The 15915-nt window shown below is 52.5% G+C and overlaps 1 protein-coding gene across 10 annotated transcripts in view; it reads left to right on the top strand.

Annotated features, from left to right (window-relative positions):
- The first annotated feature begins 52 nt into the window (after positions 1 to 52).
- The window catches only part of Anks6 (ankyrin repeat and sterile alpha motif domain containing 6), a 39867-nt gene continuing 24004 nt past the window's right edge, over positions 53 to 15915 (top strand). For all 10 annotated transcript variants that reach the window (XR_008719897.1, XM_055605361.1, XM_055605364.1 and 7 more), the window contains exons 1-8: positions 53 to 398; positions 5803 to 6305; positions 8852 to 8896; positions 9834 to 10038; positions 11282 to 11388; positions 13734 to 13882; positions 14831 to 15029; positions 15747 to 15793. Coding sequence is in view for 9 of the 10 variants with exons in the window: in XM_055605361.1 (XP_055461336.1) it covers positions 67 to 398; positions 5803 to 6305; positions 8852 to 8896; positions 9834 to 10038; positions 11282 to 11388; positions 13734 to 13882; positions 14831 to 15029; positions 15747 to 15793 (1587 nt within the window). In the remaining variant the exon portion in view is untranslated. The remainder of the gene's footprint in view (positions 399 to 5802; positions 6306 to 8851; positions 8897 to 9833; positions 10039 to 11281; positions 11389 to 13733; positions 13883 to 14830; positions 15030 to 15746; positions 15794 to 15915) is intronic.

The raw sequence follows: 15915 nt of genomic DNA, 5'->3' as shown, positions 1-15915 counted from the left end.
GGACGGCGGCGGGCGCGCGCGGACACGGGGTGGGAGCGGGCCGCGGCGCGGAGCGGGCGGCGGGCGATGGGCGAGGGCGCGCTGGCCCCGGGCCTGCAGCTGCTGCTCCGCGCCTGCGAGCAGGGAGACACCGACACAGCGCGGCGCCTGCTGGAGCCTGGCGCCGAGCCCGCCGCTGGGCCCGAGGCCGGAACGGAGCCGGCAGGGCCCGAGGCGGCCCGGGCAGCGGAGGCCGGGGCGCCGGTGCCGGTGGACTGCTCGGATGAGGCGGGCAACTCAGCGCTGCAGCTGGCGGCGGCCGGTGGCCACGAGCCACTCGTGCGGTTCCTGCTCCGCCGCGGAGCCTCGGTCAACAGCCGCAACCACTACGGCTGGAGCGCGCTCATGCAGGCGGCCAGGTGAGCGGGGACCGGGAGGGAGAGAGTCCGGCACTCGTGAGTGCAAATGGCAGACTTGGAGCCTTGCTTTTTGGTCATCTGTATGCTGGAAATGGAAGGGCGGCTTCAGAAACACCAGGTTAGGATGTTAGAAACTTTGCCTTTTGAACAGTGTGGAGGCTGCGGAGTGTGTCTTCCAGGCGTTCATTCATTCCGTTTTGCATCCAGGGTTTCCTACGGACATGTCACTCATCCTGGCTTTGGGGATATAGCTAACTGGGATCCAGTTAAGCCCCCACCTGGGGATAGAAGTAAGATGGGTACATAAAAAATCTTGATCTGGAAGGTCTGACTGTAATAGCTGACCCAGTTGGGGGAATGGGGCCAATTTTTAGTAGAAATGAGGTGTAAAGACCCGCCGAGGTGAAAGTACTAACCACGACGGGAAAACGTGGGGGGCGGGCGCAGTGCAATCACATAGTCACCAGTGTGAGACACCTGGGAGGGTGCTAGGACCCGGAAGGGGGCTGAAAATAACAGGAGACGAGCTCACCCTCGGAGGGAAGAAATCGGGTTGAGAAGTCCACAGTCTAAGGATGGTCGGAGCGTGGAAGGCAGAGGGCAGAGTGACTGGATCAGACTTCGTTCCGGATAAGTTACAGTCACCACGTGGGAGAACGGGTGGGGAGAGAGGCGAGAGTCAGGAAGGCTGGTTAGGAAGGATAGTGGCCTGGATCAGACTAAACCAAGTTATTCCTGGTGACTGCCGGACCCCGTGAAGGGGTTGGGAGAGAGGGAGAAGGCAAAATCTATTTCTACTTTGCTGTCTGGGGGTTACAAATGTACTAAATTGGAGAATGCAAGAAAAGAGAGAAATCTTATTTTTTTTAAAGATTTGGTTTTTTAATTTTATTTTGTGTATGAGTGTGTGAGTGTGTGTGTGTGTGTGTGCCCATATGTATGGGCACATGGTGCCTGAGGGAAGCCAGAAGAGGGTGGTGGATTTCTGAAGGTACAGACATCAGCCAGAAGAGGGTGGTGGATATCTGGAGGTACAGACAGTTACGATCTGCCACACAGGTGCTAGGAACCAAACCTGGGGTCTCTCTGAGAGCAGCAGGTACTCCTAACTTCTGGGCCGTCTCTCGAACCCCAGAGAGATGGTCCTGAGAGTGAGCTTGGCTTTCAGGTGGCACCTGGGGAGAATGCCAGGGCAGCAACCGTGACCTCAAAATCTTTCTTCTAGGTCCCTTCCTAGTGCCCATTCTTCCTTCAGGTGATCCTTCCTTCCTGTGTGGTACCCACCCATCCCCAGTTGGCCTGTGATGTCCCTGGACTCACACCCTTCTCCCCATCCTCCCACACGTGTCCACAGACATCTCTGTAGAAGCCTCCCGCCATACTCCTTTGCTCTGTGTATGCGCTTGCTTGTGCCTCCCGGAAGAGCTTCCACATCTTTCCGGAGTGAGTGCCTAGTTGTGCCTGTCTGCAGCGGCTGCCCTCGCCTCAGGATGACACTCCTGCTCAGACTCTTCAGTACCTTCATCCTGGTCTCTGAAGCTCAGGCAGAGATCTCATCCAGCCCTTCTCTGCATCACACTGTAATCGAAAAGCTAACACTGAGCATTCACTCTGTGCCAAGAATATCTTCTCCACCTTACAAGTGAGAACTTGAGATTGCATGCTGGAGGCAGGTGCCTCCATCACTCAGTCAGTGAGAATGTGTGTGGCCAGGGAGTCCTTCTTCGGAACGCTTAGCGTAAGTTTTCTTCTTCTGCCCTCAGCAAAGCCCCTCCATTTTCCAGTTTAGCTTCTTCCAGGAAGCCTTCCATGCTTGGCCATATCCTCTGGCCTCACCACACCAGGAAAGCCCGATCCACTTGCAGCAGGCTGCCGCCCTTTGTGTACCCAGCCCTGGCTACACCTGAGACTCACTGAGATGTCTTCTCAGATGGGGATCCTGGATTTACCTTTCTGAAGGTTGTGACTGGGAGGAGAGAGGTGGAAGGCGGGAAGGGGCGTGAGAAAGAAGTGCACCTGGACTTGTACACAATGTTTTCTTACGGTTTTAGTAGCACTGGTTGCTGTCTGCAAAAGAATAGATTATTCTTTTCTTCCCCCTCCGCAGTAGTGGGGATTGAACCCAGGGCAGGCCAGTGTGCTACCACTGAGTTGCTCTTCTAAAGCAACGTCTCCCTGAGTTGCCCAGGCTGTCCTTGAACTTACCTTGTAGTCCAGGTTTGATCACCCTGCGTCAGCCTGGCCTGCATCATAGGTCCACTAACCTTTCTTGAGCACCTGTTTTGTGCCCAGCACTGTGCTTGCTGCTTTAAATGGACTCACTCCTTCAGTCCATCTGAAACTTTAGGAAGTATGCGTACTGTTGTCCCCTTTAGTTAGGGAATTGAGCTACAGAGAAGCGAAGTAACTTGCCTACGGCCAAATAGCTGTTCAAATGACAGTAAGATTCACTCTCAGACTGATAGCCCAAGAGCCACGAATCCAGCAAGTGACAACTCCCTTTGGGCGCTGGTAGTGATTCTGAGCAGGGGACAGCCTGGTGTGGCTTTCTAGCCGCTCCTTGGTCTGTTTACCTTCCAACCGCTTCTGTCTTTAGCTCACTCATGTGGGTGGCTGCCAGGTGCTCTGAGTGGCAAGATCACGTGTTGGCTCTTAAAGCACAGGTGTTAATTGCTGAAATTAATTGGCAGTTTCAGCACCTGCTCAGAAGCCCCCAGCAGCCCCATTTTCAGTAATTACCTATTAGAAATTGAACATCCGAGAAATTATCTCGGGCTCTGTTGCATCATTTCATATTTTCAGCTTAATTGAATGCTCTCTAGGGCCACCTGAGAGTTCAGAAAACATTCCAAGATTCAGAATTTCTGCTCAAATTCAGCCCTTTGCTTCCTGTGTAGGAACTGGGCAGGCCGGAGGAGCTGCGATTTGAAATTCTTGGGGCTGTTTTGGGTCTTGTCACTTCCAAATTGAGATTAATTGCTCTCTGCTCCTCTCTTCAGCCTCCTTATCCGTGAAGTGGGAGGCCCTGTGTTCATCTCTGGGATTTCAAATGAGATAAGAATCTGAAAGCACCTTGTAATCTGCAGTGAGAGATTACACTGGAGTTTACTCTGTGCTTCCAAAGCCGGCGGGGGCTTTCAGCTCTGCTGCCGTGGTTGCTTTCTCTCTCCCAGACCTCCCTTCCTTGTCGCCCTTGCAGTGCATTCATTTATTTATTCACTGGACAGAATATATTGAACTCTAACACAGGCCATCTCCTGTGTTAGGGGACAGGGGAGTCGCCTGGTCTTGTCCTTAGCCACAGTCAAGTAGGGGAGACACGGTTTTTGAAGGAGGTGTAGACAGAGGGGAGCAGCAGACTTGGGGTGTCTTGGGAGGGAGCTCCGGACCCTGCCAGAGTTGGTGAGATGAGAGTGGGGGCCTGAGAAGGGCAGAGGCTCAGCACTTTGCTTGGCAGGACCAAATGGCAGAGGGTGTGAGTCAGATCCATAATGGAAGGGCATGGGCGGGAGGGGGGAGGGTGTGGCAAGGCCTGGGAAATATTAGCAGTGTAGGCAGCCCTCCTGACGCTGGCAATTGGGATGGACCATGAGGTTTAGGTGTGTGAGCTGCTTGGAGGATGGGCAGGAGCAAACAGGAAGGGGGGGGCCTTGAGTTTGCAGTTTGTGTATGTTAGTGTGTCTCCCCAGACTCACTTCTCTGCTCTGAAGAACTCCCAACCTGCCCCAGGCTGGAGGCCCCGGCTACCAGGTTCTCATTCGCATGCCAAAGGAGGCAGCCTGGTGTGTCAAGGTTCACAGCCCAGAAGGTATTTTATATTCAGCTGGAGCCTCAGACCAGAGTTCGCCTTGGCCCAGCCTCCCCCTAGATTTAGCTGAAGCACAAGATCCGCTTTCAGAAAGGAGGGCTGAGCAAGAACTCAGCCTGGCGCCTGAGCCTGACACCCCATCCGCGGTTTGTCATTCTCTCCTGTTAGTCAGGACCCTTCCCTAGCTGACCTTCTCCACTTGCTCACAACACCTAAGTCTGTCCACTGAGAAGCAGCAGCTGTCCTCCTGGAGTCAAGAAATTGTCGGGCCCTGAATGGGGCCACAGCTGGCCTAAGCCAGGTTCATAGTCACCTGCAGTGAACATTCTTGCCAGCAGGTGGCAGTAGGCCCCCACAGAGGTGCCAGAGTTCCTTCGCCCAGCACAGCTGCCACATCTGGCATGTGCTGGGATGGTGGGGGCTGAGGAGACACAAAGGACTCGAAACAAGGGCCTTGCCCATGAGGGAATCAGAGCACTGGCAGAGACAGCTTAGCAGGCCATGATTCGGAAAACTCGGGGGAGGGGGGGCGGGGAGGGGTGTGTGTGTGTGTGTGTGTGTGTGAGAGAGAGAGAGATACATCTACCACAGGTGTATTTCCTCAGATAAAGTCCACCTTGTTTTTCAATTTTAGATTTTTTTTTTTTTTTTTTTTTTTGCTTTATGTGTATGATGGTTTGCCTGCATGTCTATGCACATTTGTGCCTGGTACCCCCTGAGTTCAGAAGACAGTATCAAATACCCTAGAACTAGAATTATGGCTGGTGTGAACTGCCATGTAGGTAACTGGGAATCAAACCTGGGTCCTCTGAAGAGCAACCAGGGCTCTTAACTGCTGAGCCAGCTCTCCAGACCCTCACCTTGTTTTTTTTTTTTTTTTTTTTTTTTTTGACAAGTCTCTCATTGACCTGGAACATGGAAAGCAGGCTAGCGTGGCTGGCAGGCAAGTCACAGAGATCCACTTGTTTTAACCCCTTCAGTACTGGGATTACAGATGTGCACTACCATGTCCATTTTTTTTTTTTTTACTGTGTGCGCACATAGGAGTGTTTGCATGTATAAGGGTACATGTGTGAACATACCCGCGGTGACCTGAGGCCCATGTCTGGAGTTTGCCTTGATTACTCTCCACAGTGGTCACTGAGGCAGGATCTTAGCTGAACCTAGAGCTTTATCCCAGAGTGACCCTTAGCCAGGCTGGTGACTGTCGCAGACTGCAGACTGGAAAAGGAGCATCAATTATAGCGAACACCGAGTGCCTGCTTCCTCTGGCTTACACTCCTCCGGGTGCTTTGTATATTATATATGCTCAGTAAGCCTCAAGCAGCCCTTCATGGAAGTATGATATTAGCCCCAGGAAATGAAGGCACAAAGAAATACTCTTCCTCAGTGTCGGATGGAGGAGAGACCTAGATGTCAGTCTAGCCATGGCCCCTGCCATCAGATGAGGATGGTTGCTCAGGGCCAGCCTGGTACCCAACACCAGGCTGATGTCGTTCCTTCTGAGCAGCCCCTGTGCCTGCAGTAGTTGGCAGTGGAACTGTTCCCTTGTCGATGTTTTCTGTTTCGTGTCACTGATTCCCATCTTTTTGGCAGGTGTGGGCATGCGAATGTGGCACACCTCCTTTTGGATCACGGGGCTGATGTCAACGCTCAGAATCGTCTGGGTGCCAGCGTGCTTACTGTGGCTTCTCGGGGCGGCCACCTGGGTGTGGTGAAGCTGCTGCTAGAGGCAGGTGCCATTGTGGACCATCACAACTCCTCTGGCGAGTCACCGGCAATGGGAGGCAGCAGGGACGAACTGCTGGGCATCACGGCCTTAATGGCTGCCGCTCAGCACGGGCATGAGGCCGTGGTCCGCCTGCTGATGGAGTGGGGTGCGGACCCCAACCACACAGCCCGGACTGTGGGCTGGAGCCCTCTGATGCTGGCGGCCCTTCTTGGGAAGCTCAGTGTGGCACAGCAGCTGGTGGAGAAAGGAGCCAACCCCGACCACCTCGGTGTGCTGGAGAAGACAGCCTTCGAGGTTGCCCTTGACCGCAAGCACAGGGAAGTGGCTGACTACCTGGACCCACTGACCACCGTCAGGCCGAAAACAGGTCAGGCCAACCCCCCCCCCCCCCCCCCCCCCCCCCCCCCCCCCCCCCCCCCCCCCCCGCCCCCCCGCCCCCCGCCCCCCCCCCCCCCCGCCCCCACCCCCCGCTGCGCCCCCCCCCCCCCCCCCCCCCCCCGCTCCATTCCTGTTACGGCCCCACAGAGGAGGCACAGGTCAAGGTTGCTCAACCAAAAATGTGTGCGGAAGAAGAGTCTTGACATGCAGGCCATGAGCCTTGAGCTATACGGTGCCGATGAATGCCTGTTACAAACAGGCCTTACACATTTCTCAGCATGAATGGGTGCTCTGGGGAAGAGCCTGTGAGCATGTAGAGTGAGGCCTTTCCTCCCCAAGCACTGACTCTGATGGAGGTGGTCCTCAAATCCTTCGAGGCAGAGGCCAGCAGTGTTTTCTCTGTAAAAGGCCGGGTAATGAATATTTAGGCTTCCTGGGCTATGCAGGTGCAGATGCAATGATTATTGGCCCGCTAGTTAGAGTGAAAGCAGCCATACTTAGGATGTAAGTGAGTGGGTGTGGCCTCGTGCTAAGTGCAGAGACAGACTTTGGACAGGTTGGTCCCAAACCTAGGTTTGCACCTCCTATTCTGGAATGACATGGTAGCCATCAATCCCTAAGGACCAATTCGCTCAAAATTAGTACAGAGTAGCTCCCTTTTGAGTTTGGTCTTTCCTGGCACATAGTTGTATTTCTTTGCTCTCTGTTTTTTCCGTTGTTCTTAGTGGAACAGTTATGAACATGTTGCATTTTGGAACCTCTATCCAGCAGTGTCACACAGCAGAGTGAGAGACAAATGCTGACTCTCTGTCAGACCCATCTTGAGCTTTAGTTTGCTTCAGCTCACTGTGTGGCCTCTGGCGTGGCATTGCTTCCTGGGAATCCTAGTGCCCTGTCTTATGAAGCACAGATGCTCTTCTTCTGACAGGCTTTGTGACAGTTGTACCTTGAAGTGCCCGGCCCAGTGCCAGGGGTGTAGCTCCCAACAGTGCAAGTTCAGTTCCTTTCCTGGTGTTTGTGTGATGCTCACTGTGTTCCAGGTACCTTCAAAGTGCCTGACAGCGGGGCAGGTGTGCTGGTGCACACCTATGATCCCAGCACTTAGGGAGGCAGAGGCAGGCTGATCTCTTGTGAGTTCGAGGCCAGCCTGGTCTACAAAACTAGTCCAGGACAGCCCATGCTACACAGAGATACCCTGTCTCGAATAACCAAAACCAAACCAAAACAAAGCGCCTGACACATACCAGTGTAGAGTTGATCTCCATCCTGGAGGACTATGGCCTTTGTATGGGAAGGTGGGTCATAAATAGGAAATAAATGACATAAGTGTCATGAGTTAAAACTGCAGGTAAGGACAAGATGAAGAGAGGGCAGTGTGAAATAGCAGGATGGTCTCCCAGGAAAGAGAACAGTGAGTGAACCTCAGGGGTCCAGCAGGTGCGGTAGCCGCAGAGAGGCCACCACAGAAGTCAAGGCTGCACAATCATTAAGTCATCAACAGTAGCCACCCCGACCCCCAGTTCTTCCCTGGAAATGCCGAAATCCACTCCCACAGGACCTTGAAAGCCCTGTGCTCTTTTTCACCCAAACAAAGCTGCCCTGTCTCAGTGGTACTCTTCTATCCTCTTTCTGTGTGGAGGTTGGGACAAGTTTTCTGTCTCTGGACATGGAGGGGTCTGTGGACAACACCAGTAAAGCCCAGAGTGAGGAAAGGCCCAGCCCAGCAGCATGGGCCATCAGGGCACAACAGCTGCCCCCGCCTCAGGAGCCAGGCTGGACTGTGGTGACCCAGTGGACCAGGTGGCTGCTTATTGCAGCCAGCAATAATATTGGTGATATTCCTGTGTCGGGAAAGCCATGGGCCCCAGCCAATTTGGCTTGTAAGCAATTAAAGGCACTTACATTTTTACAAATGTTATTTTATGTATATGGGTGTTACCAACATATATGCCTGTATACTGCCAGAAGAGGGCACTAGATCCCTGGCTATTGGAGTTACAGATGCTGTGAGCCACCATATGGGTATTGGGCATCAAACCTGGATCCTTTGGGAGAGTAGCCAGTGCTCTTAACTTCCGGACCATTTCTTCAGCCACTGAAGGTGATGTTTTGATAACTACAAATGTGCTGTCATGTGCTGATATTTCACAGGCAAAATTAGCCATGTTGTTCTGTGGCCCTGGCTGTAGTTGACATTGAGAGTCATGGAGTCACTCCATCATGCAGCCTGGCTGGGATGGCTGCCGGGCGCTGGTTAGCACAGTGGTACTCTGAGGAGGCTCCATGTGTGTGAAGCACCTCTTCCTTACATCAGCTGCTGATCCTCAGATCCTGGCAACACGGACATGGTCTACATGCTGGTGGTAGTAGGCCAGCCGTGCTAGCTTACGTGGAGTGCAGACTCACTGCCCCGAGCCTCTGCCCCGTGGCTCCTAACAGCGTGCCCTTTAGAAAGCCAGCCTGTGCCGACCTCTGGGCCTTTACAGTTGTGTTACACTTCTCCTCAGTAATTCTGAAAAATCTCTGTTCACCCAGATGAGGAGAAGAGGCGTCCTGATATTTTCCATGCACTGAAGATGGGTAAGTGATTCAGAAAGCTTTTCTGCATGTTGAAGAGCCCAAGGCCCACCCTCAAGCCTGACTGATCCCCAGGCCTGTTCATGGGCAACAGGAATCTGATGAAGAAATGTGTTTTTAGTTTTTGCTTTATTTCTTTTTGATAGTCTAACTTTTGTGAGATTATAATTTACCCTCACCGGGGAAGGGCTGCGGAGGCCCGCATTTCTTAGAGTGCTACCCACAGATTCTAGAACATTCTCCCGTGGCCCTGCCTTCCCTTTCTCTGAGCCCCAGTTTTGTTATGACGGCAGGGCTCTTTGGCTCAGAGTTTCTGTGTGTGTGTGAGAGAGAATGCAGCACATGTGTGCGGTGGCATTGAGCGGAGGCCAGAGGATGGCCTCAGTGTTGGTCACCTCCACCTTCCTTCCTTCCACCTTCACCTCTCTTACTCGTCCACCATCAGAAGGGGTTTTTTTTATTCTTCTGCTTCATGGCCTGCAGGCTGCTGGGATTCTCCTGTCTCCTAGCTCCCTGAAGGAGCACTGAGATTATAAACACCCATGCTACACGTCATGTCCACCTTTTATGTTTGGAGATCTGAACTCAAGTCTTCAGGCTTGTATGGCATGTACTTTTACCCACTGATCCATCTCCCAAGCTATAGGGTTTCCACCTTCAGGCGGCCCTCCTGGATCTCTGCTCACCATCTCTGCTCACCCCTATTTTTCCTCTTCAGGCCTGTGGCCCTTCCTCACTCTCCCTACTCAAACAGACACAGACAGCACTTCCGTTTGTTCATGTGCTGGTCTCAGTCTGTCACAGACAGGGATCTGAGTGAGGCTTTCTCTGACCCACCTTAGTGGTCCCCCAAGATCGTAGCAGAGCAGAGTGAGCAAATGTTCATCATGGGAGACTCTGGACCCGAACCATGGCTTACCTGGACTCCTGCCATTTGTAGGAAACTTTCAGCTGGTCAAGGAGATTGCCGACGAAGACCCCAACCACGTGAACCTGGTCAATGCGGATGGGGCGACCCCACTGATGCTGGCGGCTGTCACCGGGCAGTTGCCCCTGGTACAGCTGCTGGTGGAGAAGCACGCAGACATGGACAAGCAGGACAGCGTGCATGGCTGGACGGCCCTCATGCAGGCCACCTACCACGGGTCTGTGTCCCGCACTTCTTCCACATGAGGCCAAGCAAGTGCTCTGGCTCGGGCGGGGGTGGGGCTTTCTGGCCCAAGAGGACAACCTGTAACCCAGGGCTTTGGGGACATTGAGCAGAACAGCTGGAGTGAATGTGGGCTCAGTTCTGCCAGCCTCCTCTCTCTGTCTGGGGTGCTTGCCAGCCTGCGGCAGGGGTTCCCAGTAGCTGTGGAACCCACACAGCAGGTGCATGTTAGGTAGAAAGAGTCCCTTCTCGTTTGTTTTCTGCTGCACAGTGTGATTGGCTCCTTTGGAGTTTCCACTTGGTGGTTCAGGGACTTCTGTCATGCATTCCTTCTGTGATATGAACAGCGGTCACACATGCCTAAGCTTTTCATAAGCTTAGACACTGGCAGTTATCTTAACCTTCTCCTTTTAAAATAATGTCACCATCCCAGCCAGGTGGGCTGTCTCCCTCCTTCAGGCCTCTCTGGGGACATCTTGTAGTTGCTAAATGTCCTGGCTCCCCATTAGGGGTTCTCCTCTTGCCTGGTTCAGCTGGCAACATCACAATCTTGCATTGGTTACCTTATCTGATGAGCTTTAAACCCTTGACCCTGCCAGAAAATTCTGGAAGGAAAGTCCTGTCCACAGAGATGGAGGTGTGGTGCCTTAGCACTTAAGGGCAGATGCCCTGGTTTTATTGTCATTAAGGAAGGAACGTGACCGATAGAAAGCACACTGGCCCCTGACCTGTTGAGTGACAGGGTATGACGGACCATGAGGACAACGGTGATTACCTGTGGGCTGCCCAAACACTGGAATATTGTATGCCCTGGTTAATGTTTCCAGGCTTGTTGTCTGGGAACACAGCCACACTTTTCCTGTCACTTGGTAGATTAGCTAATTTTGTGTCATTCTTAACAAAATGCCTGAGGCAGTTAATTTAGGAAGAATAGGTTTATTTTGGTTCATGGTTCTAGAGGTTGCTGTTCAAGACGGAGCAAGCAGTCCCAAGGCTTCCAGCCTCTGGTAAACGTGTTCATGGCATGAGCAGAGAGCATATGCTCAATCCAGGAGGCAAAACCTGAGCTCCAGAACCCCCTTTGGGGCACAAACACAGTGACCAGGAGGCCTCTATAAAGCCCTCCCTCTGACGGTCCACAGCACCTTCCTGTGACCAAGCCTTTGCATATGGACTGCAGGGTGATCAACATCCCGGTGAACACAGGGAGTCTAACTGCCTGCCTCTTTGCTCCCCAGAAACAAGGAAATTGTCAAGTATCTGCTAAATCAAGGGGCTGATGTTGCTCTTCGGGCCAAAAACGGGTACACAGCCTTTGACCTGGTGATGCTGCTGAATGATCCTGGTGAGTAAGCCTGCAAATGGTGCTCAGCCTCCATGCCCTCACGTGCGCCTGGGAACCAGAACAGTGCCTCCCATGGCTGTATGAAAACTATGCTGATTCCTAGGAAAGCCAGTCTCAGGTGTCAAGGGCACACTCCCGTGCCCTTGGGTCATGATGCTAGCCTTATTCCAGCACCAGCCATCATGGAGTTGCTGGAGAGAGAGAGAGCAAACAAGGGTACGTGGCTTTGGAGGCTGTTGGGACCTAGAGCCATCTGTGGTCATAGCCAGAAATACCAAGTGACTCTGCAGAAAGCATTAAGAACGTTTGGCAAGAAAAAGCAGGTGGAGGAGGAGCCCCTCCTCTACCATGTGAGTGTTTGGAGGTCAAAGGTCCTGCAGTCACGTGTCCATGTCTGCTTTACATGCTTCTTTGGGTTGTTGAAGGCCCTGCTGCCCCCTCCGTGCCTTGCCTGCTCTAACCGGCCCCTTTCTAAGGTCTAGGGCTTCCAAAGAGGGGCTGGGGTCTCTCTGATATGTGACTCTGATTATCCTGGAGCTTCAGTCTAGAGACAGGGGAGTTCAGAGGCCCCTGAGCCATAGGAGTTGAGCCAGGACTGGGATCCCAACCCCAAATTATGAGAACAGGAGCGAAAACTATGCTTGCTTTGTGCAGGTCATGGTGCACCTGAGGTCGGAGGATGATTTGCAGAGGTTAGTTTTCTCCTTCCACCACAGAAGCTTTTAGGATTGTACTCAGCTTGCCAGGCTTGGTAGCAGGTGCCCATTGCCCTGCTGGCCTTAAACTCAGCCTCCCAATTACTGGGATTATGGGCTTGTGCCATACCGATTGTTAGTGTTTGGGGGTTTTTGTGATTAGAAAAAAAAGTTTATATGTATGAGTGGCATGTGTACCACATGCATGCAGTGCCCATGAAAGCCAGATCCCATGGAACTAGAGCTGCAGCCTGACATGAGCTTCCGTGTGGTGCTGGGAACTAAACCCCGATCCTCTGCAAGAGCAGCAAATACAATTAATTGCTGAGCCATCTCTCTAGCTCCTGGGTTTTTTAGTGAAAATTTTGTACAAAATTTTACCCCAAATGCTTGTCTGTTATTGAATGTTTACAGAGTTGGTACATTGTCCGCCTTTTTAATTTATTGTTTTATCCTAAAGGACATTGAGAAAGATGGACAGGTAGTAGAGTGCAGGTGAGTCCAGGTGGTCCCCAGCATGGGGCCTCTTCCTGGGGGTCTGCATGGATGCATTCCTCAGCCCCGGAGCTCTGAGTGCTCCCTTCACAGTCTTGTCCAACACTACTTTTGAAACAACCTAGTTGAGCTCACAATAACTAATGGCACATTCAACACTTTTATTTGCATTTATTTTATCCTGATTTTTTTTTCTAGTGCCAAAAGCTTTCATTCTGCAGTTCCCCCTGGGAGGTGGTTTGCTCAGTGCGGCCCCCTCTTCAGTGAGGTCATCTCAGATATGCAAGAGAGCTCACCCGTGTGTTAACCTGACCACACGAACTTAAGTTTGATCATGCATCTTAAGTTGAACTGTGCGACTCAGGTACCCGGCTCACCTGGAAATGTTCAGAGACCGGAGAATCTACATCTAAACCTTAAGTTCAGCTTCACCCTCTGCATTTTAAAGCATGTGTAGAAGAAAAAGGAGCACTGCTTTGAGGCCACCAATGCGACTCACCAAACAGCCTCACTGTTTGGCCTGGGCATTCCTGCCAACTCCCTCATTATACTGCTGCAATGGCACACAGTTATTCTTTAAGACATCCTTGAGGTGCTTGGTGGCTGTTCAAATATTCCTACCTCTGGTGGCCCCAGCAGTTTCACAGGTATCTTTAAAGTGATGATGAAGATCTGAACCTCTTGATTTGCATGATTTTGTAGGGTTTTCTGGGTCAAGAGAGTAGTGAACTGTTTTCACAGTTTGCCCTAGGCACTTGCAGGAAAAGTAATGTGATATAAAACTCTCTTAAGAACATACCGAATGCCAGCACCTTGAGCTCCTGAGGAGTCCCCTTGAAATCCTCAAAACACTTGGGAACCACACAGATGGACTGTGTAATTCCCCTGCCGTTACCCGGGGTGGGACAGAGACAGACTAGGAACTACTGTAGTCCGGCTGAGATCCTGTGCTTTTCAACACCAGCCTTCTGGGAGTGAGGGGACCTCTGAGAACATCAGATGGCGAAGGGGGGGAGGGTGATCTGGGGACTCGGGTTATGCCCGCCTTGGTGTTACGGGACTGAGTTCTAAGGCTGAGGAGTTTTGACTTGGACACCTCCCCAGGGACAGGAAGATGTATATTCACTGGTCAAATGCTGCTTTCTGTGCCTATAGACACTGAACTTGTTCGACTGCTGGCGTCTGTGTGCATGCAAGTGAATAAGGACCGAGGCCGGCCCAGCCATCGGCCACCTCTTCCCAACTCGAAGGCCAGGCAACCCTGGAGCATCCCTGTGCTCCCTGACGACAAGGGAGGCCTGAAGGTTTGCCTTCTTCTTTGAAAGGCTGGGGGCGCTGCTGCTTCCTGTTGTCAGGGGTGGGTTAGCTTTGGGGGTAGGGTGTCAGCCTGGCTGGCAGGTGAGCTGGAGAGCTCATAGGAAATGAGGGGACCAGAGGAGACTGGGGTGATCACATTAGCTGCTTTGCAAAAATATGGAGCCCAGAATTGCTCCCCACAACTTTAGGACAAGCCAAAAATCAAGACAGTGGTTTAGAACCCCAATTTATAAATGGAAGTTTTCTTTTCTTTTCTTTTCTTTTTTTTTTTAATCCTCAGGATATAGTCCTAAGCTAGACAGCTTGCATGTGCAGTATGCTCACTGGGTCTGTGGCTCTGTTTTACCTGTGGGACGCTGATCTCTGCCCTGCTTCTCCGGAAGCAGGGGCACAACTTACAACTCACAGTGTTGTCTCTTGTGGCCATGACTGCATCTCACCACTCTGTGTGTTGATGGGAGCATCTGAGCAGGGCTGGGCTGAAGCCTGGTTCCACACTCAGTCCTTGGAGAAGACCAGCTGTAGCAATAGATGGGTTGGGCTCTAGTTCCATCCCTCTCTGGGACATCCCTAGTTCAGGTGGAGGGAGGCTGTGCAGGGACAGGTGTCAGGTGTTTGGAGCGACTCTTGTGGCCTCTGTCTGGCCTGGGCTCAGGTAAGGCCCCCATTTCCATTCCATTCTTTCCCATTTCCATTCTTCTCTGCTTTAGGGCATTGAGGACATTGAGGACATTCCCCCCCCCCCCCCCCCCCCCCCGGTCTGCTGGAAAGTCTTGGGAAGGATTTGATGAGCAGTATGGTCTTTTTGGAAGGCTGCTGTGGCTGATTGCCAGTACCTGCCTGGCACCCAGGAATGGGGAAGCTATTTGGAGCTTGTCCTGGGAGCCTGTCCTGTGGTCCTTACAGCTGACTTCTGTCTCCTTTTTCCCACACAGTCCTGGTGGAGCCGGATGTCCAACAGGTTCCGAAAGCTCAAACTTATGCAGACACTGCCACGTGGGTTGGCTGCCAACCAGCCTTTGCCTTTCTGTGATGAGCCTGAGCTGGCGCTGGACTCCACCATGCGGGCACCTCCCCAGGACAGGACTAGCCACCTTGGGCCACCTGAAGCAGCCCATGTGACCAAAGACAGCGGTGAGAAGGGTTGCACATGGGGCAATTTCCTGCAGCGGTGCCAAGGTCAAGGTCCCACTCCCCGAACTGCTGGCCGTTAGATGAGACAAGACCAGTGGCTGGTTTGGGAGACAACAGAAGTAGGCAGACACCATGTGGAATGTAACAGAGTGGACAGCAGTTACCAAGGCAGGAGCCCCGTGTTCTGGTTCTTCATAGTCTGCTAAGAATCCCAGGCCAGGCACAGCCTCTCTTGCCTTTGATGGTGGTGTCTGCACCATCCAGTATGATTGCCTTGTGGTATTGAAAGTGTCTTGAAATACGGTGAGTTCCTGCAGTGAGGTAGTAAGCCACCCACCACTAGGGACAGTCAACTGACTGAATGACCTCGCCCAGTTGCTAAGGAGATTTCCACACTGGAAGGAAAATGGATTTGATAAGATCCCTACAGCAGTCAGATTCCTGTCCTGGATCGACTCCTTTGGCACCGCTGTTAGAGACAGACTATTGAGTGGGCACGCTGCTGTCTGACCCATCATGGCAGTGCTTCTGCAGAGGCTGAAGACACACTCGGAGATGACTTTAAATGCTCCCTCTGTTAGCATATTGAACACTGGTTGTTATTAAATATTTAAGCCCCCAGAAGAGCTAGATTTCCAGGACGTGGGGCCCCTGGCACCACTCTGCAGGCTGTGGTCACGGGGAGGGCCATTTTCAAAGCTTCTATTTGTTTTATAGGTCCTGGGAGCTCAAGAGAGAAGGAGGATGTGTTACTGACAACCATGGTGAGTGGGGTGCCTAAAGCATGAACGGCCAGGGGGTCCTAGCCTGTGAGCTCTGCGCAGGGAGTGAAGGATCAGAACAGGGATCCTGTGCTGGTGGCTGCTGCCCAGTCTGTTACAGTGAG

The sequence above is a fragment of the Psammomys obesus genome, unplaced genomic scaffold (assembly GCF_907164565.1).
Source record: "Psammomys obesus unplaced genomic scaffold, mPsaObe1.curated_primary_1811, whole genome shotgun sequence".
Classification (NCBI taxonomy): Eukaryota; Metazoa; Chordata; class Mammalia; order Rodentia; family Muridae; genus Psammomys; species Psammomys obesus.
Note: the sequence above shows the minus strand (reverse complement) of the source record. Positions and strands in the feature narration are given on the sequence as shown.